This window comes from Rhinatrema bivittatum, chromosome 3 (genome assembly GCF_901001135.1).
Source record: "Rhinatrema bivittatum chromosome 3, aRhiBiv1.1, whole genome shotgun sequence".
Lineage (NCBI taxonomy): Eukaryota > Metazoa > Chordata > Amphibia > Gymnophiona > Rhinatrematidae > Rhinatrema > Rhinatrema bivittatum.
Window position 1 is genome coordinate 261145668 of NC_042617.1, and position 23432 is coordinate 261169099.

Here is a 23432-nt window from a genome sequence, read left to right on the forward strand (position 1 = left end):
CTTTTTGTGCACACTGACATGTTTCATTTACGTAAGGTATGGATGTGCGTTCGCTGCCACTAATCAAAATGGCACTGATGGCCCTTACCACGTGACGGGGGCTATCGATGCCATTGGTTGGCCCCAGTCACATGGAAGGAGCAATGGATGGCCTGCACCATTTTTAAAGATCCCGGGACCCTGCTGGACCACCAGGGACGTTCGGTAAGTCTTGGGGGGGGGAGGAGATTGCAATTAATTAAATTTGAAGGGTTGGGGTGGGTTTGGTTTATTTGTTTGTTTGTTTTTTAAATCTGAAGGATTGGGCGGGTTTTGGGCTTCGTTTTGGGGGGGGGGGGAGGGCAGATGAAATAAAATTGGCCCGAACTGCGGGAAAACGAAATTTCCCGCGGCGGGCTGATAGCTAAGGCCAAACCAAAAGGTTCAGCCGAATCACATCTCTACTAAAGAGTTTTCTGCAAGTTGGTTTAAGTAGCCAAGCCAAGCCAAGTAGCCATCCATTACTTTCCCACCAAATACCGTCACTGCCTTATTTAACTCATTTGTTAAAATTAACATGTACATTTGTATTTCCCCTGTTAACCCTCTCCCTGTTAATGTTAATATTGTAAAGCTGGTTGCTAAGTTATGTTATATTGTGAACCGAGGTGATGTTTTTTTCAAACGTGCCTCGGTATATAAGAAACCTCAAATAAATAAATAAAATAAGCAACCCAGACGGTGTTTCAGTCCCTTTCTTCATACTTTTGCTCAATCTTGCATCATTTTACAACCCCCTCCCCAACTCTGTGCTGCTGTGCATCTCTTCACCCCCTTTTGCGTCTCTCTTTTAACCCCATCCACTTTCTCCCTATCGTGCTTTTTCGTGTCACTTGGATGCCGCCATCTTTACCCCTGTTGTGTTTTTGTATTCCTTGGCCCCTACTATAAACATCTAAAATAATCTCACTGCTTCCAGTCTGCACTATTCCACTGGGGCCCGTTAGCTTCTCTCTCATGGACCAGTTTAATCAATTGGTTTTCTCCCATTATGTGCCTACAGGAAAAACCCTTTGATAGATGAGGGCCTATGTCTATACCACTTAACACTGCAAGAGGAGCACTAATGTGCATCTGCGGGCTACCCAGAGACAAGAGCAACAGCTACATTAGAAACACAATAGAAAGTAGCCATGTTTAAGTTCATTCTAATCAATTTTTATAGTTATTTTTAGAATTTTTAACGCAACAGAGACCTTCCCTAGAGCCAAAGGTGGGATGTTTGGAAGAGGGGCTATTTGAAGGGAGGGATGAGATGCAGGAGGGCTTTGAAGGGTGGGTTAAGGTGGAGATGGTTTGATTGTGGTGGGTGAGAGAGGGAAGAATGACAGCAGATCAACTGGGAAATATAAAAGGAAGTGGAGCTGAGAGGGGATCAGCCGGGAGAATGTAAGAGAAGAGTTGAAAGGGAGATATCCTGGGAAATGAGAGAGGTAATGGGGGATGGGGTGAGAGGGAGGGGATAGCAGATGATCAGTTGGGGTTATAAGAAGGGTTTGGAGGTGAAAGAGGATCAGCTGGAGGAATGTAAAAATGGTTGGAGGGAGTGAGAGAGAGGAAATGGGCCAGGGAGATGAGAGGAGTGGAGGTTGATATGGGAGGTCCTCTGGAGAGGATGACGGTTGAGAGAGGGAAATGCTCATTGGTGGGGCTCATGTGAATTTTCAAGTGCAAAATGGGATCACATTGGCTAAAAGTTTGGGAAGCTCTAGTATTAGGTTTTCTAGGGATATGTTGATGCTCCAGACTGCTTTAAGTTTGAGGCACTGTATTTAAGATACCAAAGGGTTGAATTAGCACAAGTTTGAAATTATGAGCAGCAGCACCAATAATCAAGGTTTCAGCCTTTGCTACCGACTATTTGTGCATGTTATGACAGTCGGCTGCAGCCAACCGTGGCCGACCCAACACACGTCATGTCATGCCTGGTTCTCCACTACTGGTGAACTTGCAGCTGTGGCCAGCTGCTACCACCGCGTTCCTCCTGGCTCTCCATACTCCACGTGGCGGCTGGGATGCTGCCGACCTGCGCTCTGACTCCGGACCTCCTTAGGCGCACGCACGTGTTATCTGTCCTCCCTTTATAGGCCCAATGGCGGGAACTCCAGGATCGTCCCCGGCTGATCACATCACAAGCCTAAGATATTTAAGCACCTCCTTTGGCCTATGCTAACTGACTTGGCATCGAGTTCCCTGAGCTCCTCTGGTGCTTGTTCCTGTTCTCCAGACCTGCGGTTCCTGCCTTGAATCTCTGCTCTCTGATTGAGGACTCTGACTCTGGGTACCCGCTCCTAAGGGGCCTGTTCTGCGCTTCCTTCCTGGGACTCCATCTCTGTACTACCCCGCTCCTCGGGATATTTGCTGCGCTACTTCGCCAGAGATCCTGCCTCTACACTTCCCCACTCCTCGTTGTAGCTTCAGTGTTACTACACCAGAGATCCTGTCCACACTCCCCGTTCCTTGGGACCTGCCCTGTGCACTTCTGCACTGGAGATCCTTCCTCTGGTATATCCTATCTCCTGACCTGCCCAGAACTGAGATACCATTGAACTGTCTCTCCCAGACCCCGCTCCTCGGGACATCCCATAGTACTGCTTCAGTGAAGGTGCCTGTAATCACGTGACTGTGATGCAGAGAGCTCTTCTACACCTCCTCTTTCCTGGGCCACAGCCGTGGTCACGTTGCCTGTGTTTCCATTCTACCTCGCCTCCCGACAGTGGGGGCCTGTGAGGCCCAACCCCTCAGGTAGTGTCAACTCCCACCTAGGGCCAAGGGTCCACGAAACCTACAAAACCTAACAGATTGCCAAGTCCATGAACCCAGCAGAGGTCTCAGCTATACAGGCCATTCCTGGCCTGGCTCAAAGAATCAGCGAGCAACAAAAATTCCTGGAAACACTAGCAGCTGCCATAGACAACTTGAGCACTCGATTGGATGCCGCCATGACAGCAACCACGGCGTCCCCCCAGCTCAACCCTTCTACCTCTATGTCGGTTCCTCGGCCAACTGTTCCGTTGCCAGTACCTCCATGCTTTTCTGAAAACCCACTGATGTGCAGAAATTTCCTGAACCAGTGTAACATGCACTTCTGCCTGCAACCGGATTACTTTCCAGACGTGATTACCAAGACCACCTACATCCTTTCTCTCCTGGATGGAAAGGCCTTGGCCTGGGCTTCACCCCTCTGGGAGCGTGCTGACCCGGTTCTTTGAGACCTGCCCGGGTTTCTTGCATTATTTTGCTCCATCTTCGATGACCCTGGCAGAAAATCCACTTCCAGATCCACGCTCCTCCATCTCTAACAGGGCACCTGGCCCTTGACAAATTACGTCATAGAATTCTGGACCCTGGCGTCAGAACTCCATTGGGACCCTGACTGTCTTCGATCCATTTTTCTCGAAGGACTGAGCTCCTGATTCAAAGATGAGTCGGTGGCCCACGAATTGCCTGCATCGTGCTAACCTTTGTGCTCCTTCTAATATAATTATATTTATGTTTATTTATATTTATGTTTATGTTAATAATTTAACTTTTATTAATGTTATTTAGCTTTTTGCTTTGTTTAAAATTATTTCAATATTGACGTTTAAATGTATTAGACTAAGGAATTTTACTTCCTGCTTATTCTGTTTCATTGTAAACCGGTTTGATATGCATTTTATGCAGGAAAATCGGTATAAAAAAACTAAAAATAAATAAATAAATAAATTGTTGGACTCTTTGATAGATCTGGCTGGGCGGATTGATCGCCGTCTCCAGGAGCGTTTACAGGAGACCTGAGCTTGCAGAAGATCTACGCCTAGTTCATCCCATGGTCAACGCTCATCTTCCCCCAGGCTGAACTCGGTTCAAAACAAGGCTGAGGAAGAACCTATGGGCCGGAGCAGACTTTCACCCAAGGAACGCCCGCCAACAATCAGGCCTCTGCCTATACTGCGGCAAATCCGGACACGCCTTAGCCAAATGCCCTGTTTGTCCGGGAAACTCCCAGGCCTAGGTTCAGCAGGAGGACGGCTCCTAGGCCTAACTTCTCCTTCTCTTCCATTGACTCAGCCCGTCTCTATCAAGCTGGACAATCAGGAGTTTCATACCCTGACTCTTGTGGACTTCGGTGCTGTTGGAAATTTTATTTTAAACCAATTGACAGAACACCTCCGGATTCCCACCATCAGCTTATCAATACCTCTACTCCTTTCTTCCATCCACGGAGAGCCACTGCCTGGTCAGGTTACCCACAACACAGCTGCTATTCTTCTCTGCACAGGGTCCCTGCACGTGAAGTCCATCTCCTTCCACATTCTGGACAAGGCCATACATTCTGTGGTCTTAGGACTGACATGGCTACAACAGCACACCCCACAGTTTGACTGGGCCACTTTACAGCTTTCCCGCTGGGATTCCTCCTGCCACGCCAACTGTCTGGAGCCTGTCTCGCCTTTGCCTTGCCTTAGTACTTCGCTTTCACCTCCTGGCCTTCCTTCTCAACACTCAGTTCTCCAAAAGGCTGTGGACACTCTGCCTCCGCATCGTTCCTACGATTGCGCAATCAACTTGTTATTTAACACTGAGCCTCCTCGGAGCAGAATCTACCCATTGTCGCTCACAGAGACTCAGGCCATGTCGGAGTACATCCGCGAGAACCTGGCTAAGGGGTTCATTCGACCCTCCAAGTCTCCCGCCGGAGTGGGTTTTTTCTTTGTGGGGAAAAAAGATGGATCGCGCCATCCTTGCATTGACTACCAGGGTTTGAACGAGATCACCCTGAAAGACCACTATCCACTATCTATAATTTCTGAACTTTTTGACAGGCTCCAGGGAGCGAAAATCTTCACCAAATTGGACCTCAGGGGAGCCTACAATTTAGTTCGAATCTGCAAAGGAGATGAATGGAAGACAGCTTTTAATACTCAAGATGGCCACTTTGAATACCTTGTGATGCCATTTGGCCTTTGCAATGCCCCAGCTGTCTTCCAGAATTTAATGAATGAGGTCTTCAGGGATATGTTATACTAATGTGTTGTGGTGTATCTCGACGACATTTTAGTTTTCTCCAAAGACCTAGAGAGCCACCGCCAACATGCCTCTCGCGTCCTCCGGCGCCTACGAGACAACCAGCTCTATGCTAATCTCGAAAAGTGTTCTTTCGAGCAGGAGACCGTCCCCTTTCTTGGTTACATAGTCTCCAGTCAAGGATTCAGAATGGAACCTCAGAAGTTGAAAAGCATCTGCGATTGGCCTCAGCCTACGGGCCTTCGATCCTTACAAAGATTCCTTGGCTTTGCCAATTACTACCGATCCTTCATTCATCATTTCTCCACTCTGACCGCACCACTCATGGCCATGATTCACAAGGGAGCTTTTCAGGATCTCAAGACCGCCTTCCTCCGTGAGCCGTGTCTCCGTCATCCGGATCCCAGACACCCATTCATTGTCAAGGTCGATGCCTCTGACGTGGGCGTAGGGGCAGTCCTAAACCAGTACTCGACTACTCATACCCTACATCCATGCTCCTTCTTTTCCTGATGCTTCTCCCCTGTGGAGCAGAACTATGCAATAGGGGATAAGGAGCTGCTGGCTATTAAGCTAGCCTTTGAGGAATGGCGTCCCTGGCTCGAGGGAGCCCAGCATCAGATCACAGTGTACACCAACCACAAAAACTTCGAGTATTTACACCGTGCTCAATGCCTAAATCACTGTCAGGCCTGCCGGGCCCTCTTTTTTACCCAATTTAACTTCCTGCTGCACTACCGACCGGCCAAGAAGAATTGCCAGACCGATGCCCTCTCCAGATCCTTCATCCTGGAGGATGTACCAGACGCTCCACGGCATATAATCAACCCTGCTAAGGTCATCCTGACTGCTACATTTCCTGTTCCACCTGGGAAGAGGGTGGTTCCTTGTCAACTACGCCGGAGGGTCCTCCATTGGGATCACGACTCCCTTACCGCAGGACACCCTGGGCAGTCTAGGATGCTGGCCAGTGGTTTTATTAGTGGCCTACTATGAAGAAGGACACACAGGCCTATGTGGAGTCTTGTCCCACTTGTGCATGCCACAAGCCTCCAGTGGGACGCCCTTGGGGACTCTTGCAACCTCTGCCTATTCCGAGTGAGCTGTGGACCCATATTTTATTGTGGACCTTCCTCCCTCCGGGGGCAACAACACCATTTGGGTCACAGTAGACTGCTTTTCCAAAATGGCCCACTTCGTGGCTCTGCCTGGCCTTCCTTCGGCACCTCAACTCATGCAATTGTTTATCCGCCATGTGTTCCGGCTTCCAAAACATATCCTTTCGGACCGCAGAGTTCAGTTTACTGCCCAATTCTGGAGGTCCCTCTGCAAAAGTTCAATGTCTCTCTAGATTTCACCTCCGCTTATCACCCCCAAGCCAATGGGCAAGTGGAAAGAACTAACAGGACTCTTAAACAATTTCTACGGGCCTATGTTAACCTCCGGCAGAATGATTGGTCTGACCTCCTTCCCTGGGCTGAATTCACCTTGAATTCACACCCGTCCTCATCTACAGGTTCTTCACCTTTCCAGGTAGTCTATAGAAGTCAGCCTCTTCCGCCACTACCACTTCCACTATCTGTTCCCTCACCAGCGGCCCAGTCAACCACCCAGGAGTTACATCAACTGTGGAACAGCACGAAACAGTTGCTACAGCAAGCAGCCCAAAGGGCCAAGAGGTTCTTTGACGTTCATCACTGTGAAGCTCCCCAGTTTAAACCGGGCGACAAGGTGTGACTCTGCACCCAGTTTATCCAGCTCAAGCTTCCTTCATCTTGCTTTGCTTCTAGGTACATCAATCCCTTTCCGGTGCTCCGTCGTTTGGGTCCAGTCACCTACAAACTCTGGCTTCCTTCCTCTCTCAAGATCCACAACACCTTCCATGTACCCTTATTAAAACTTTTAGCATTGTCTGGATTCTCCAAGAAGCCACCGGACCCTCACCATTGTCATCCGAAGCGGATGTCACATACCAAGTCCAAGATGTCCTTGATGTGTGACGATGTGGAAAGAAATGGGAGTGCCTTCTGTCTTGGGAGGGCTTTGGGCCAGAAGAGAACAGCTGGGAGCCTGCCACCAATATCCTTGATAAGGATCTCATCAAGTATTTTCATGCCACACATCCTCTGAAACCCCAAACCCCGGGGGGGGGGGGGGGGGGGGCTTAAGAAGAGGGGTACTGTTATGACCGTCGGCTAGAGTTGTCCACGGCCAACCCAACTCACATCATGTCATGCCTGGCTCTCCACTCCTGGTGAACTTGTGGCTGTGGTAAACCGCTACTGCTGCATTCCTCCTGGCTCTCTGTGCTCCATGTAGTGGCTGGGACGCCGCTGACCTCCGCTTCGACTCTGGGCTTCCTTCGGCGCACGTGCGCGCCATCTGTCCTCCCTTTATAGGCCCAATGGTGGGAAATCCAGGCTTGTCCCTGGCTGATCACATCACAAGCCTGAGATATTTAAGCACCTACTTTGGCCTACGCTAACCAACTTGGCAACAAGTTCCCTGAGCTCCTCTGGTGCTTGATCCTATTCTCTGGACCTGCGGTTCCTGCATTGGATCTCTGATTGAGGACTCTGACTCTGGGTACCCGCTCCTTGGGGGCCTGTTCTGCGCTTCCTTCCTGGGACTCTGTCTCTGCACTACCCCGCTCCTCGGGATAGTCACTGCGCTACTTCACCAGAGATCCTGTCTCCACACTTCCCCACTCCTCGGGGTAGCCTCAGCGCTACTTCACCAGAGATCCTGTCTCCACGTTTCCCCGCTCCTTGGGATAGCCTCAGCGTTACCACACCAGAGATCCTGCCTCTACGCTTTCCCGCTCCTCAGGGTAGCCTCAGCGCTGCTACGCCAGACATCCCGTCTCCACACTTCCTTGCTCCTCGGGGTAGAATCAGCGTTACCACACCAGAGATCCTATCTCCACACTCCCCATTCCTCGGGGCTGGCCCTGTGCGCTTCTGCATTGGAGATTCTTCCTCTGATATATCCTCTCCTGACCTGCCCAGCACTGTGATACCATTGAACTGTCTCTCCCAGTCCCCGCTCCTCGGGACATCCCGCAGTACTGCTTCAGTGCAGGTGCCTGTGATCATGTGGCTGTGACGCAGAGAGCTCTTCTACGCCTCCTCTCTCCTGGGCCACAGCCGTGGTCCTGTTGCCTGTGTTTCCATTCTACCTCGCCACCTGACTGTGGGGGCCTGTGGGGCCCAACCCCTCAGGTAGAGTCAACTCCCACCTCGGGCCAAGGGTCCACGAAACCTACAAAACCTAACAGTGCATCCTTCAAAAGCATTTACTGCATAATTCAATGATCTTTAATTCAGATACTTTTATTTGTATTTCATTCTTTCACCTCATGCTTGGACTGATAACCAGGCTGGGCATGCTGGCTCTGAGAAACAGGTTGGCATAAGAATGTGAATGTCTTGGTAGGGGAGAAGGAGGAGGGAAGGGTAATGGGTATTAGTAAAAAATGTTACTCCTGGGGAAAATACGGCACTGCACTGTACAGCTGTGCAGAATTTGTGCATAAATCCTCTCCCACTCAGAATTCAACACAGAGACTAGGAGGAAGCGTTAGCAGTGGCCCACATGACAGGAAGGAGGAAATGTTGGTGTCAGCATTGGCCTGCGCAGGCAAGAAGCCAAAGGAAGCTGCGGCCGTAGTTGCCAACTTAAATGGGCCTGAAGAGAAGAGGATGCAGTGGTGGGGAGCTGCCCACCTAGCCCAAAGAGAAGGGAGAAGTGGAGGTGAGGCCTAACAGGCAACTAGAGAGGAGCATGGGGATCAGGAGAGAGAAAAAGAGCTGGAGAAGCAGGGAGCAGAGTTAGGAGGGAGTCAAATGCGGGGTAGGGAGAAGCAGAAAGAGAAAACTGGGGGTGGGATCTTGCTGAGAGGGAAGATGTGAGCTTGGTGGGGCAGAGAAAGCTGGAGATCTTGGGGGAGGGGGGTCTGAGCCTGGGGTACAGTGAGAGAGCTGGGGACAGAGGTCAAGCCTGAGAGGGGATGAGAGAGAAAATGGGGTCCTGCCGAGCAGTAGGGAGAGAGAACTGTGAGATGAGGAAGCAGTGATGCAGGCTTTAAGTTGGTGGGGCAAAGAGAGAGAGAAAAGGCTGAGGCGTAGATCAAGCCTGGGGGGGGGGGGGGGGGGGGGGGGGGGCAGAAAGAAAGCTAAGAGTTTTGTTGGGATGTGGGACTGGTGAGATAATTGAGGAGGGAGGGGTGTCAGAGCCTGGAGGGGCAAGGAGATATGCAGAGTTAGGAAAAGGGTCAAGCCTGGAGGAGGGGACAGAGTGAGAAATTTGAGGGTCTTGCTGGGGGGAGGGAAGCAAGAAATGGGAGGAGAGTTGAGCCTGGTAGGGGAGGGGACAGAGAAAGCTGGGGGTGGGGGAAAGAAAGACTTGGAGAGGGGACAAAACTGATGGGTTGATCTAAGGGAGGGGGGGGGGGTTTGAATCAAGCCTGGGAATAGGTTCAAGGTAAAAAAGGGGTGAGAGAACTGGCATGGGAGGTTGAGCCCAGGGGAGGAAAAAGCTGGAGAATCGAGCCTGGGGGAAGGAGGGAACGATCTGGGGGAGAGAGCTCAGGCCTTATGATGGGGAAAATTCTGCTAAAATATGAAAACTTATGCATCTTTGATTATCAGTGGTTATATTGTGTTTTTGATAAAGTCTACAGAATTTTAAAATATTGTGCACATTTTTTATTTTTTTTATATTTTTTGTGCAGAATTCCCCCAAAAGTATAGGGTGGCCCATGGAAAAGTAGCCTGCCTCCAATAACTGCTATTGGAGGCAGGATACTTTTCCATGGGCCACCCTGTATTTCTGCACATTTGTATTAAGCAACTTGAAACACAAAACTATGGGAAGAATCCTACATTATTTGCCATAAATATATAGGAAATTGGTTTCCTAGCTACTTAAAAAAACGTTTTCGGAAATTTTGTTAGTAGTAGTACTAATCATCAAGGTTTCAGCCTTATCTACTGATGACTGGCACATCTTTCAAACAAAATAAAATTTGAACCTTCGTATTCTGTGGTGATAAGTCTCATAGGGCTGGATTCACTAATGCCGCAAGGCATAGTGAATCCCGCGGTAACGGGGGGGCGAAACGGGGGGGGGGGGGGTGGTCCTGCGCTAGCCGGCAGCGATTGCACCACGGCGGTGTGATCGCTGCCAGCGTCACGACAAAAAACTACACCATAAAAGGGGTAGTTATTTGGTGCGAAAAAGACAGTGAAAGGCATGCGTACCTTTCGCTGTCTGGGAAATCTACGTAGAGTCGGCCCCGGTGCCGACCCCGACTCCTCCTCTTCCGGGGCCGACTCCGCACGCATGCGATAGCTTTGGAAAATAACCCCTAAAGTATAGAAAAACACAGAGATAAAACTAAACACCCCAATTATATCTGTGAGACCATCATAGATATACCGAGCTTGCAATGTATCATTTAAAAGTAGTCAACAGTGCAGATGTCTAGCACCAACCACTTAAATTTAACGAAGACCAAATTTTTAATCACAGGTTTCCTAGAAAAATTCCTTGCAACATTCCTAAACATTTTCCTTGTAACAGCTGTGATATGTGTGCTAGCATCATTCAAGGTGCAGCTTGGGAACTTTGGATAACACGTTACCTAGAAAAGTAAGGCGTACACTGACTGCAATTCTAAAAATGTCATATATATAATACAGTGTACATGACTGATGATCTATGTTGGAAGGGCTAACAGATCCATAAGAACATTGCAGTAGGCTGAATACTCAAAAAAGAGATGTACCAACTGTCAAACATTGATGATTATCATCATACCTTTGAGGTTCTTCTGTAGACTGTCCTTGAGTTGGTTACATTATCAAGTAGAGGGGGAGACATATTGTCTTGTTTAAATTTTAAAGTGCAACAATGGATATTTAATCTCAATTCTATTCATCCAAGGGGGTTGAATGATGATATTGGACTCCATTATTTTAAATCTAAGAATGATGATTTTTTAAGTTCAATTTTGTCTTTTTATTTTTGATTGGATGCTCTAGTATTCTATGGAAGTCATTTCCAAATTAGACTTGGGCTGAGTATTTGCTAGACAATATTCCTGAATAGTGATTGGTTAGTTTCAACATACTGGTGTGAGGTGATTTGTTGCCTCACTCTTCATAGCTGAATATATAAATAGGAATAAAATGGAGGATTCAGGAGATGGATGCGCTAACAAACTGCTCGTTATTATGAAAGTCTGTGCTATATGAGATGATGATACATTTCTTGACATATATACTTTTTGTATATAAAGAAGATAATTATTGTTCACCCAATTTTTATTTGTTATTTTAATTTAAAAATGTTTATATTTTAGTGAAAATCATCTTAACTGTTTGCCAGAATAAACTGCCCCTGATGAAGAAAATGAAACACCAATTGTATTGGGCTTGACATTACAGGCTTTAACAAACTGGTTTATATAAGACAAGCCGTAAAGCCCGTTAAAACGGGCTACATCCCTCTGTCTCTCACTGAGGGGGAGCCTCATTCTCTCTCCCCTCACTCTTCACCACCCCCCTCCCCCACCCACTCCTCTCCACCCTCCCTCTCCTCTCACTCAGTCCCCCCTCTCCCTCACTCCCTCCCACTCAGTCCCCCCTCTCCCTCCCTCCCACTCACTCAGTCCCCCTCTCCCTCCCTCCCTCCCACTCACTCAGTCCCCCTCTCCCTCCCTTCACCCACCTCCATTTCCTCCCGGCGCCGTAAGCGCGACTTCCCGCAACCCTCACCCGGCTCCATTAACTCCTCCCGCTCCTGCCGGCAGATCTCGGGGGGGGTCACTCCCGCGCGCGCGGCAGTGACCCCCCCCGAGATCTGCCGGCAGATCTGGGGAGGAGAAGTAGCGGCACCGCGCGCGCGCGCGGTGCCGCTACTTCTCCTCCCGCTCCTGCCGGCAGATCTCGGTGGGGGGGGGCGCGGGAGTGACACCCCCCCCCCGAGATCTGCCGGCAGATCTCGGTGGGGGGGGCGCGGGAGTGACACCCCCCCCCCCCGAGATCTGCCGGCAGATCTGGGGAGGAGAAGCAGCGGCACCGCGCGCAGCGCGCGGCGCCGCTGCTTCTCCTCCCGCTCCTGCGGCCCCACCGCCATTTTTTTTTTCTGATCGACATCCTTGCCCGCACATGCGCAGTAGAGCTGCGCTCTACTGCGCATTTGCGGGCCGTCGGTCACAGGCCATTTATAAGGTAGATAATTGTCATTGGATTGTACGTCTCTTTATTTTATATGCAACAAAAAGTTCAAAAAATAAACGAATTTCTCTAGACCTGTGGTTAAAAATTTGGACTGCAAGACATCTGTACAGTTGACTGTTTTTTAAACGATACATTGCAAGTTCAGTATATCTATGATGGTGTCACAGATATAATTGGGGTTTTCAGTCTCATCTGTGTGTTTTTCTATACTATATATCATCTTTCAAACAAGCATAAAAATGGTGGAATCAGTACAAGTTTGAAACTTGTGAGTGTAGCCCCAGTTATCAAATTGGTCAATAGCTGGAACTGAAGCTTTGACTACTGGGACTACTGCTGCTCACATCTTTTAGCCTGGTGCTAACTTTTTTTCTTTTTAAGCCTCTGCTACCAGCAGTGGCGTAGCCAGAATTGATTTTTTGGGTGGGCACAAGGTTAACATGGGTGGGCTGTAGGCATGCAGGTCTACTAGTTGTTTTTTACTGATAAATAATGCCAAATTATGCAGCATAGCATTCACATCTACGCCTAAGTATGAGGTTTACTTAATGATACAAACATAATTCACGGTGATTTGTGGTACTTTAGCCTTCTTATTATTATGATTTTATACACTGCTCCTACCTGTCCATAAATTTTGAGAGAGCGGTTGTGTTGCTTATATTTAAATTGCTAACATCTCAAAATATAGATATATATTTTTACCTTTGTTGTCTGATCTTTGTATTTTTCTAATCAGTTGGTCCTGGTCTCTTTTTCCCATTTTTTCCCTTATAGCTCATTTCCTAATTCCTTTTCAGTGTCTTTCTTCTATTACTGTCTTCTTCCCTTCCACACACACACACACACATACAAGCTTTCTCTCACAGACTCCCTCTCACACACTCAAGCTGTCACTCTCATATGCTCTCCCCCCCCCCCCCCCCCCCCACAAGCTCACATTCAAGTTCTCACTTTCTCACCCCTCCCCAGGCTTATATTCTTATGCACACACAGACGCACATCCAGGCACCCATTCTCACCCACACACATAAACCCAGACTCCCATTCTCACCCACAAACCCATGCTCCCAGTCTCACCCACACATATTCAAGCTCCCATTCTCATCCATACATATACACATTTAAGGTACTATTCTCACCCACACATACACACATTCAACCACCCATTCTTATCCACATATTCAAGCTTCCATTCTCACCCACCCACACAAACCCAGGCTCTCATTCTCACCCATATATACACACATTCAAGCTCCCATTCTCACCCACCCACAAACCCAGGCTCCCATTCTCAACCACACATACACACATTCGAGCTCCCATTCACCCACATATTCAAGCTTCCATTCTCACCCACATACACACCCAGGCTCCAGTTTTCACCCACACACACTCCCATTCTCATCCACACATACACATTCAAGCACGTGCACAGCTTCCGCTTTCTCCCCCAGAGCAGGAAGATCAGCTGCCTCTCCTGCTGCCACCGGCCTCCTGCTATCTTCTTCGGGCGTCGGGCCGTACTGCCCGCCGAACTTCCTGTCGGGGGGGGGGGGGGGGGGGCGGAAGCGCAGCGCACAACGTCCGCTTCCTTCCCCCCCCCAAGCAGGAAGATCGGCGGGCAGTACGGCCCGACGCCCGAAGAAGATAGCAGGAGGCCGGTGGCAGCAGGAGAGGCAGCTGATCTTCTTGCTCTGGGGGAGAAAGCGGAAGCTGTGCGCAGCGCTTCCGCTCCCCCAAACAGGAAGTTCGGCGGGCCGTTTGGTCCGAAGATAGCAGGAGAACGGGTGGCAGCAGGAGAGGCAGCTGATCTTCCTGCATTGGGGGGAGGAAGCGGAAGCGGAAGCTGCGCGCGGCGCTTCCGCGCCCCCCCCCCCCCCTCCGAACAGGAAGACCGGTTGGCCATACTGCCGCAGCAGCGCTTCCCCACGTGTGCCGTGATGGCGCGCGAGGCGAGGGTTCTCTTGTTCGCTGTCGCGGGGATGGGATCCCGCGACAGCCTTGCAGTTCCGGTGCTAGTTGGGTGGGCCTGGGTCTAAGTTGGGTGGGCACCTGCCCACCCAGGCCCACCCGTGGCTACGCCACTGGCTACCAGGTACCCAGTTATATGCGCCATTATTTTTTCGTATCATTTTCAGAAAGCTTACTCTTTTATTACAACCGGATTTCCCAGCCCTCAAGCGTAAGTGTCCCTGCCTTTAGGCTTCCTTGGCATGCCCTCATCTCGGACTTCGCAGCGCTCGTCTGCTTTTCATTGAAACCGAGAAAGGCCTTCCAGCTCCAGTCATATTACCTTGAGGTCCTGCTCCATGCTCCGCAGGAGCTCCCCGTCGATCTCGCCCGTCTGTGCATAGCGCAGCCTCTTGCGCTCCGCCTTGCGGAGGCGGTACTGCAGGATCCGGCAGTTCTTGTTGGCTCTCTCCAGCTCGTGGCGCATTTCCTGCAGCTGGCAGGCGTCCTCCTCGAAGAAGCTGTCCCTCATCTCGTCCATCTCCGTCCGCATCTCCTCGATTTCGCTCTGGAGCGAGTCGGGCGGAGACGAAGAATGGAAAGGGCGGCTTAACATTAATCATCATCACAATAATATAACAATAAGAGCGCGGCAGCATGAATAAAAGGGAATTGCGAGTCAGCGATCAGGTCCCTGAACTGTGGGGTTAAACGGCCCGCTGGAAACGCCAAAGCAAGCTGTTCCCAAATCCCCTTTTCCACCTGCACAGAAAACAAGAACGAGGAGCTCGCACAACCCAGCAGAAATAAGGAAGCACTGCCTCCCTCGCCCGCCCCCGCCGCGGCCTTTAATCCTCCCACTGCTCACGTACGGCTCTGCCTGTCTCCTCTTCCCATTCATCTCCAGGTCCATGCACAGCAACAGGGAAAGATCACAATGTTGCTCACACGCTGGCTCTAAGCAACGGATTTTGGCTTGCGATCCCGTCCAGCACGGGTTGTGGATGGTGACCGCCCCATCCCCCTCCCGCTGTTACCTTCAGGCTTTCGTTCTCATCGCGCAATCTCTCCACCTCGCCCTGCAGCCGCTGCTCCTGCGGGCTCGGGGGGTCCTGCGGCCCCTCCGTCTCCATGCACACGGCCTGGGGTGGGGGCTCCGTCTCCCCGCCCTTCGTCTGCATGCCGCTCGCCTTCTTCAGGTGGAACTGGAGCAGCTCAGACTGCAGGCATCCTTCCTTCCAGTACCCGCCCGCCGCCGCCGCCCGCCGGGGGCTCTTCCCTGCCGAAGGGGAGGAGGAGGGAGAGGAGGAGGCGGAGGCGGCGGCGGCTCCCCCCGCCTCGCCTCTCTGCGCGCTCTTCCCTTTCCCTTTCCAGGTTCCGGCCGCGCCCTCCGCCGGCGGCTCGGCGGCGGGGCTGGGCTGGCTCTGCGGCTCCGCGGCGGGGGCGGCGGGATCGGGGGCGGGGGGCTCGCGCGGCCCCTCCAGCTCTCCTCCCGCCCAGCCTCTCCGGGCGGGCGCGCCGCGGGCTTCAGCACCACAGCCGCCCTGGACAGCTCCCGGCGCGCTCCGCGGCGGCTGCTGCTGCTGCTGCTGCAGCTGCTGCTTCTCGCCCCCGCCGCCGCTGTTGTTGCCCGCCGCCCCGGGCGGCTGCCGGCCGCTCCTGCCCGCCGCGCCCGGCCTGCCGCCGGCGTTGCCTCTAGGGGCAGCCTGCGATCTGGCCGCCGCTCTGCCGGCGCTCTCCCGGGCTCTGGCCGTGGACGGAGCTCCTGCTTTTTTGCTGTTGTTGCTGCTGCTGCTGCTGTTGCTGCTGCCGCAGCTCCCCTCCGGATGCAGGCGAGGCTCGGCGGTGGCTGCTGCGGCTGCAGCGCCCCCGGCTGGCTGACTCATGCTGTTATCTTCTAGAGCAGGGACGGGCGCACGGACGCTGAGCACCGGCGGTCTCCATCGGAAAGGTCATCCTCCGCCCTAAGCATCGGGAGGGAGACAAAAAAAAAAAAAAAAAAAAAGGGAAGACATAGGACAAAATTCAGTCATAGACTCACTGAATAAGGCTTATGTTTAAGCAACTTCCCTCATTATGGGGAATTCTAAATAGCCTTTTCTATAGACAAACTGTTAATATAATAATAGACTTAATAAGGATCACATTTCTATAATGTTAAATAACTCTGTGATGTTTCTGTTGCATAATTAAGGATGCTGAGACTCTTGTGGTTGTAATGGCAATCTTACCCACAAATCTCATGCACAGTTTTGTTTTTCCCCGAGAATAAACCAATCCCGACTGCTCAGACGCCATGTCAGATTAAACTGCCCTTCTTCAACATTTTGCTTTGTTTTCGAAGCAAAGCCAGCGGGTTTAGATTGAAAGCCCATTTTTTTTCCGGGCTAGTTAGGATTTTCCTGATTTGCTTTGATTCATATTTTGAAGCGAGCTGAAACGGATTTTAATGCAAAATGGGTCAGATTTGCCTGGTTCACCAAATGATGGATGGGCAGGTCAATTACTTGGGATTAAAACTGTCGGCAACTCAGTTTATGACCGGTGATAGCAATGTTGCAGTTAACCACAATCTGAGTGTTCAGCTCAATTTTTCTCCTCTGTGCTCCACAATCCAGATAAAATATGACAAGAGTTCAGTCAGGTTGACTCAGAACAGAGTCGGTTGTAGCTTGGCAAATCAAACCGTACCAAGTACCAAATACCTCCACTTGATTCAGAACTAGCTTTAATCAAACCCCTAGAGAGAATATCAAGGCAGCTGAGTTTTTCTGACATTCAAAGAACTCACCTAAACTACAGATACAGGTAATTATTTTATAAAATGCTTGACCTTTTATCCTGGTCCTTTCACCCCCCCCCCCCCCTACCCAGCAGATCCCTTTACTCATTATCCAGGTGCTCTCACCTATACCTCACCTATACCTCAACCCCTGCCTTCCCACGGATCCCTTCTGTTCCCTCTAATATGTTCTCTCCCTTTCATCACCCAGTCACCCTCTGTAACATGCCCCCAGCTTCCTAACTCTCCGGACCAATCTCCATTCTGATCCCCTTTCACATACACTCACTAAGTCCCAACTCACCTACCCAGCCCTTGCTTCCTATCAATATACACTGTCATCCCTCTTGTTGCACTATGCCAGACCAACTTGCAATCAGACTGTGTCCTTCCCCTTTGCTGCTGAGCTCAGACTCATGGTTTCAACGAGATGTCCCATGGCCCTACTGTACTGGAAAAGTGCCCAAGATCTGTGCAGCAGAGAATATCTGTTCTACTTCCTGCTCCAGTCCCTGCCCGCCTGTCAACAGGCAGTACTGGGAAGGACAGATTGGGAGGCGCTCAATGCCAGAGCTAGACACAAGCTACCTAAAATACAATTTAAGGCTTCAGATTACGAGGGACCTCTAAACACACACACACACACACACACACACACACACACACAAATAAAAAATATTCCATTTTGTTTTATATTTGTTTGGTAATGCTATGGGACCTTTTAAACCTGACATAGTCTGTGGCCTAAGTGTGCCTTAATTTGGCCCTGCAGGGCCTGAATGCTTTTTCTTCCCCAAGGTCCACACTGCCAGATGTTCTGCAGCAGGTGGGAGAAGATCGGGGCTAGGATGGGGGTAATGCCCAGATAGAAGGAGAAAGAGAGAGTCAGGATAGAGAGGTTGAATGAGAACCATATGGGAAGGAGATTATGTGTGAAAGAGTGTGGGAGAAGTGGAGGGAGCTTGACACAGCGAGGAGGAGGGTTAGAGGAGGTTTGAGAGAGTTGTGGGTATAGATGATGGTTTGAGAGAGTTGCATGACAAAAATGTTCATTTTTAGTTTTTTTAATTCATTTTTCATTTTGTTTGATGCTTATTTTTGCTTCATTTCTTTGATTAGAAACAAAATAAACACACCACAGCAAAAAGAACAAAAGAAAAAAAAAAGGATGGGCTCTCCACCAGAAAAACAAGAGCATTGACATTTAAAAATTAACTCACCATAGGCCTTTCCCTATCCTCCACTCTCCCTGGATGCCACTTACTCCACTGGTCACATTCCAGTAATTGAAATGGGCTCAAAGTTATGCTCATTTGCTATTTCCTCACCAAATTCATTTTTTAAATGGTGCTGGCCGGTCTTGAGGTCTCTGCCAATATGCTGTACAGCCATACAACAAAATGGTGCTGGCCTCACGACCAGTCGGCACCATTTTGAAAATGGTGGGGGATAGATATCCGAGGGCTGGAATGGGAGAGGGGGTATGTTGGAATCTTTCAATTATCTTTGAGGCTGGGGATTTTTTTGTTTCCAAAACAATAGAAATGAAAAAAAAAAAACCACACCCACATTTTTGTTTCGCTTTCCAATGAAATAATAAAGGGGGTTTTTTTGTATTGTGTTTATAATTTAATTAAAAAATGAATGAACACTGCACACTGCAGAGCAAGGCCTCTGCTCCCTGCTCCAGTCCCTCCCCTCCTGTCCCTGCGGTAACCAGCAGCACTGGAAGACAGGAGGGGAGAGAGCAAGGCTGATGCTGACACAGCAGAGCAGAGAAGAGCTACTCTGCTCCCCGGAGTAAAGTGGTTTTCTCTGTTCTGCTGTATTTGGTCCAACTTCACTCCCTCTCTTTTGTGTTCCCAGGACTTGGGACTCAGCTGTCAGCAAAGGTGAGGAGGGAAATACCTGGAGCTGCAGTCAAATGGCAATGATTTTTGGAGATGGAAAGGTGATGAATGCTGAAAGTCACATGAGGAGAGAAGGATGAATGCTAGTGGTGAGAGAGTAGATGAATGTTTGGGAGGGCAGTGTGAAGGAAGGTACATTTTGGAGGAGGTAATGAGGAGTCGTGAATTCTTGGAAAAGCGGGGCAGTGGAGGAGGGGGTGAATGCTTTGGAGAAAGAGTTATGTGAAAGGGGGTGAATGGGGAGTTGAGGAGGGGGTTAAATAGTAGGGGTAGTACAAGGAGGAAGTGATTGCTCTGGGTTGCAAAATGAGGAAGGGTGAATATGATTTCCCTCCCTGTCTCCCTGATGCCAGCAAGGCAAACTGGCTTGTTGGGCAACTTTTTCCTCCCCAAAGTCCACACTGCCAGATGTTCTGCAGCAGGTGGGAGGAGACCCGGGGCTAGGATGGGGGGAACACCCAGGACAGAGGAAGAAAGAGAGATTGAGGATATGGCATTGAATGAAAACCATTTGGGCAGGAGGTTATGTGTGAAAGAGTTAGGGGGAGAGAAGGGAGCATGACAGAGCTAGAGTGAGAGGTAGAGGAGGTCTGAGAGAGCTGTGGGTGGTGGCTGTACAAGAAATCTGGAGGGGAGGGCATATGAGAAAGGAAGCCAGAGATGGTGATGGGAATGGGAATAAAGGCAACCAGAAATGGTGTCAGGGCAGGGGTGGAGCAGAAGTGGTAATGGACAGTGTTTGAATGAGGAAAAAGTCAGAGGAGGTGAAGTGTGAGGGAGGATGACATAGCGAAATAGTGAAAGTGGGGAGAGTGGGTAAAAGAGAAGCAGAGGTGGTGAAGCAGGAAGGAGGGGTGAAAGAGAGAGAGAGAAACAGCCAGATGTGATGAAGAGGAAGGGAAGATGACAGAGATGAAGGTGGGAGGGTGAGGAACAGAGAGACAGAGATAGTGAAGTGGGAAGGAGAGGTGAGAGAGAGCCAGGGATAGTGATTTGGTGACTTGAATGGGGGAAGGGTTTGAGAGACACAGAGAAGTGATGGGGAGCAGGTGCAAGAGAACCAGAAGTGGTGATGTGGGAGAATATATGAGAGCAAGCCAGAGTGGGTATTGGGGTGAAAGGGGACAGCATGCAAGGAGATTACTGGGGATTAGAGAGCAAATTAGAGAGAGTGTGATGGAGAGACATGAAAGGGGATGATTGGGGTTGAGGGAGCCAGAGGAGGGACGATGGGGTGAGGGAGTCAGGCTGGAGGAGAGAGGAGAATGTGAGATGAGTGAAATAAAATGGTTGAGTGGGAGTGGTTGAGGATGAGGGCAGGGCTGACTTTAGGAGGGTGCTGGGCCCAGGGCAAATCAACTGCAGTGGGGAATGCTGAAATTATAGCATCGGGATGTGGCTACTTTGGCTGTGCAAGCCCCTGCTCCCCAAGAAAAACCCAGGAAATATCCCCTATTTTCCCTCCCCCCCCCCCCCCCCCAAGGAAAGCCCTAGGAGAAGATTATGTAGCAAAAAAATCCTACCTATACCCCCTTCGAATCCATATACAAAACAATCTCAGATGAGCTGGATTAAAGGGGAAGTCACCCATAGGAAACAGGAGAGTTATCCTCCCCCCTTCTTGTGGGGGAGGGGGAAGATGGAGGCGGTGGAGGGTACAATTCCTCCTGCTCAAATCCTCTTCTTCTCAGGGCTCCTCTCCTTCCCTCTTTCCCCTTCTCACCTTGAAGTTTGGGCTGCAGTAGGAGCAGCAGCAGAAGAGGAACAAAAAACAGTGCAGGGTCTCAGCAGCTGATGGACCCGGCGGTGCTCCGCCCCCTCCTTCCTCATGGGCTTCCTGTTACCAGGGAAACCTGAGTGGGAGGGTGGGAGCGCCGCAGGGTCCATCAGCAAGAGAGGGCCGCTGAAACCTTGCGCTGATTTGTATCTTCTTTGCACCAACTGGAGCCCGTGCAGCCGTACAAGGGAAACGGCGGCGTGGCAGAAGATTTGGATTTAGGATTAGGCAGCCGTGGCGACACTCCGGCGTCTATAAATACTTGGCACTGGAGGCAGTTGCCTACATTGCCTAGGCCTAACTTCAGGCCTGTTTGGGTGACTTTTTTTTTTTTTTTTGAAGAAAGATCAAAACAACCTTGATATACATGATAAAAACTTTAAAAAGAAGTCCAATCATTATAGAGGGGATGCAGACACAATAGGCATGGATAGTGCAAGGGGTCAGATCCATGTATGAGGGTCTCTTCTATATTCAATTAAGATTGTTTTGTATATGGATTTGAAGTAATATAGTTTTTATTGGAGCAATGTAAGTGATATCCAAAAAATGTTGCATATCAGCTATCAAAACCACATAAGTCTTGTCTAAAGATGGGAATAATGTCTCTGATGTGACATCTAAAGAAGGGACATATGTGGTTTGAAAGGTTCATGTACAATACTTTTAGATAATTATAACTCTGATCCAGTAAACATTTTATAAACTGTCAAGAATCCAGTGATTGGAATGCAATTTTCTGTATAATTTTTTTTTTTTTTTTTGCGTAACCCCTACTAGGGTACATAAAATAAAACCAGATGCTAAGGGGTTCCAGTCCTGGCACTGGTCTGTGAGTTCACCAGCTTGGTTGAGCAGACAGTGTAGTGTACCAGGCTACAAGGGTATCCCTTGGTGATCTTACTGATCAGGGAAACCATTTCCTCTCTATGTCTTGAAATAACTTCCATACTAGATAGGGCATTCACAGGTATTTCCCATCTTTGATCAACCCAAACTCTGGGATAAGGATTCAATCTACAATTTGAACTGGTGGTTCCAATAATGCCACATTTATTAAACATGAATCATTGGAGCAGACACACAGGCTTTCACAGAAAAAAAATTAGACAGTCAGTGGCAAAATAAAACCCGTTAGCAGCACAACAAGCTCCTCGGTATAGGGAATTCATTCCTGACAATCCAACACAGTTCATCTGGGAAAATCAGTCACTCAGTTCTGAGGCTGAGATAAAAGATGAGACTTGCAAGGCAGGCTGCTTTCTTTGCTGGTGTCCCCATAATTCCTCCTATGGGTTTCTTCCCAAAAAGAAGCTAGGCTTTAAGCCTAGAAGTATAGTAAATAATGCACTTCTTCCATGGAAAAGGATATGTGGCCTCCACTGATCTCTGTATTAGGGACCAAAAACACCCCACATAACAAGCAGACTCCAACTTTGATGGAAAAAAAAAAAACCCAGGCAAAAAATAGTACAGCAGGAAAGAGCCTGATCTCAATGCAAATCTCACCTTTTATATCAGTAGATGTCACTCTATTATATTACTAAGGCTGAAAAATACAGATATTTATTTTTTAATTTATTTTATAGACTTTAATATACCGGACAAACATAAATCTGACCAGAGCAGTTTACAGCATTATAAAAATAATATAAAACATAAAACCAAACACTAAAACAATAAACATCTTGAGCCAGTATCTACACTCCCAACAGACTACATCTACCACTGAAATCAACAATGTCCATTATCTTCTATGGGTAGAGGTTGAACATAGTTTAGGTAGAGGTTAGGGGTGTAAATAAATATTAGTGGAATATGGACCAGAATTGGGACCTGGGCTACATTTGTATGTTCTATGGCAACTCTAGTGAGAGATGTGGTGATGGGTTAAACGATTTTGTGAAAACAAGTTCTTCACCAGATGAAACAAAGCTGATGGGAACCCTTAGATGGGAAACTGGCAGCACATCATTGATTATGTAAGAGCCAATCAGTATGGTGCATTCCCTGAGCTGATCTGGCCTGCTTGCCTGTGTGGTTGGTGCACTTTACAAGGCTAAGAGGATATCAATTACACTCATGTCCAGGGCTGGATTTACCTTCATGGCACCTGTAGGAATGGGAGTGGTGTGTGTGTGTGTGTGTGTGTGTGAGAGAGAGATTTTCTCCCTACCAAAGATGCCAGAACCGGGCAATAGGGATAGAGAACTGGCATGCATTGGTCCCTCTCTCCAGATAAGCAAGGCTGGGTTGGGCTGGCACCAACTGAATTTTATAGTCTTAATGCCATCAGCCCTTCATCTTTAAGGGGGGCAGTGTACTGATGCGCTGTTGGGATGCCACTGCTCCATAAAGTGCTGCCAGGACAAAGAAGGAAGTGCCCCTTGTTCGGTGCCTCTTGGCACTTGCCCATAGTGCTTAGTGGGAAGTCCAGGCCCGCTTGTTGCCTGTGATTTTATAGGATTGTTCTGGAGGACAGAGGGTAATCTTGATTGTTGAGTTTAATTATCAGAATCTTGAGGTGGGAAGGGGCCTGAGCCCCAGACCTTTTAAGTACCTAGCAATGCCTCTGCACTGTAGCCCAGAATGAGTCGCGCTCCAGCAGCTGCAGGAGGAGGAAGCGGTCTGATGCACCTCCATATTGCAGGAAGGATCAGCCCAGAAGGGTGGCAAGAGGTGAGGAGACTGGAGGGGGGAAATAGATGAGAAGGGGC

The 23432-nt window shown here is 49.4% G+C and overlaps 1 protein-coding gene across 2 annotated transcripts in view; it reads right to left on the reverse strand.

Moving 5' to 3' along the window:
- The window catches only part of SOGA3 (SOGA family member 3), an 86171-nt gene that overhangs the window by 56231 nt on the left and 6508 nt on the right, over positions 1–23432 (reverse strand). For both annotated transcript variants that reach the window (XM_029594537.1, XM_029594536.1), the window contains exons 2-3: positions 15284–16210; positions 14590–14814 (exon numbers count right to left, since the gene is read on the reverse strand). In XM_029594537.1, the coding sequence (XP_029450397.1) occupies positions 14590–14814; positions 15284–16132 (1074 nt within the window). In that variant the 5' untranslated portion in view covers positions 16133–16210. The remainder of the gene's footprint in view (positions 1–14589; positions 14815–15283; positions 16211–23432) is intronic.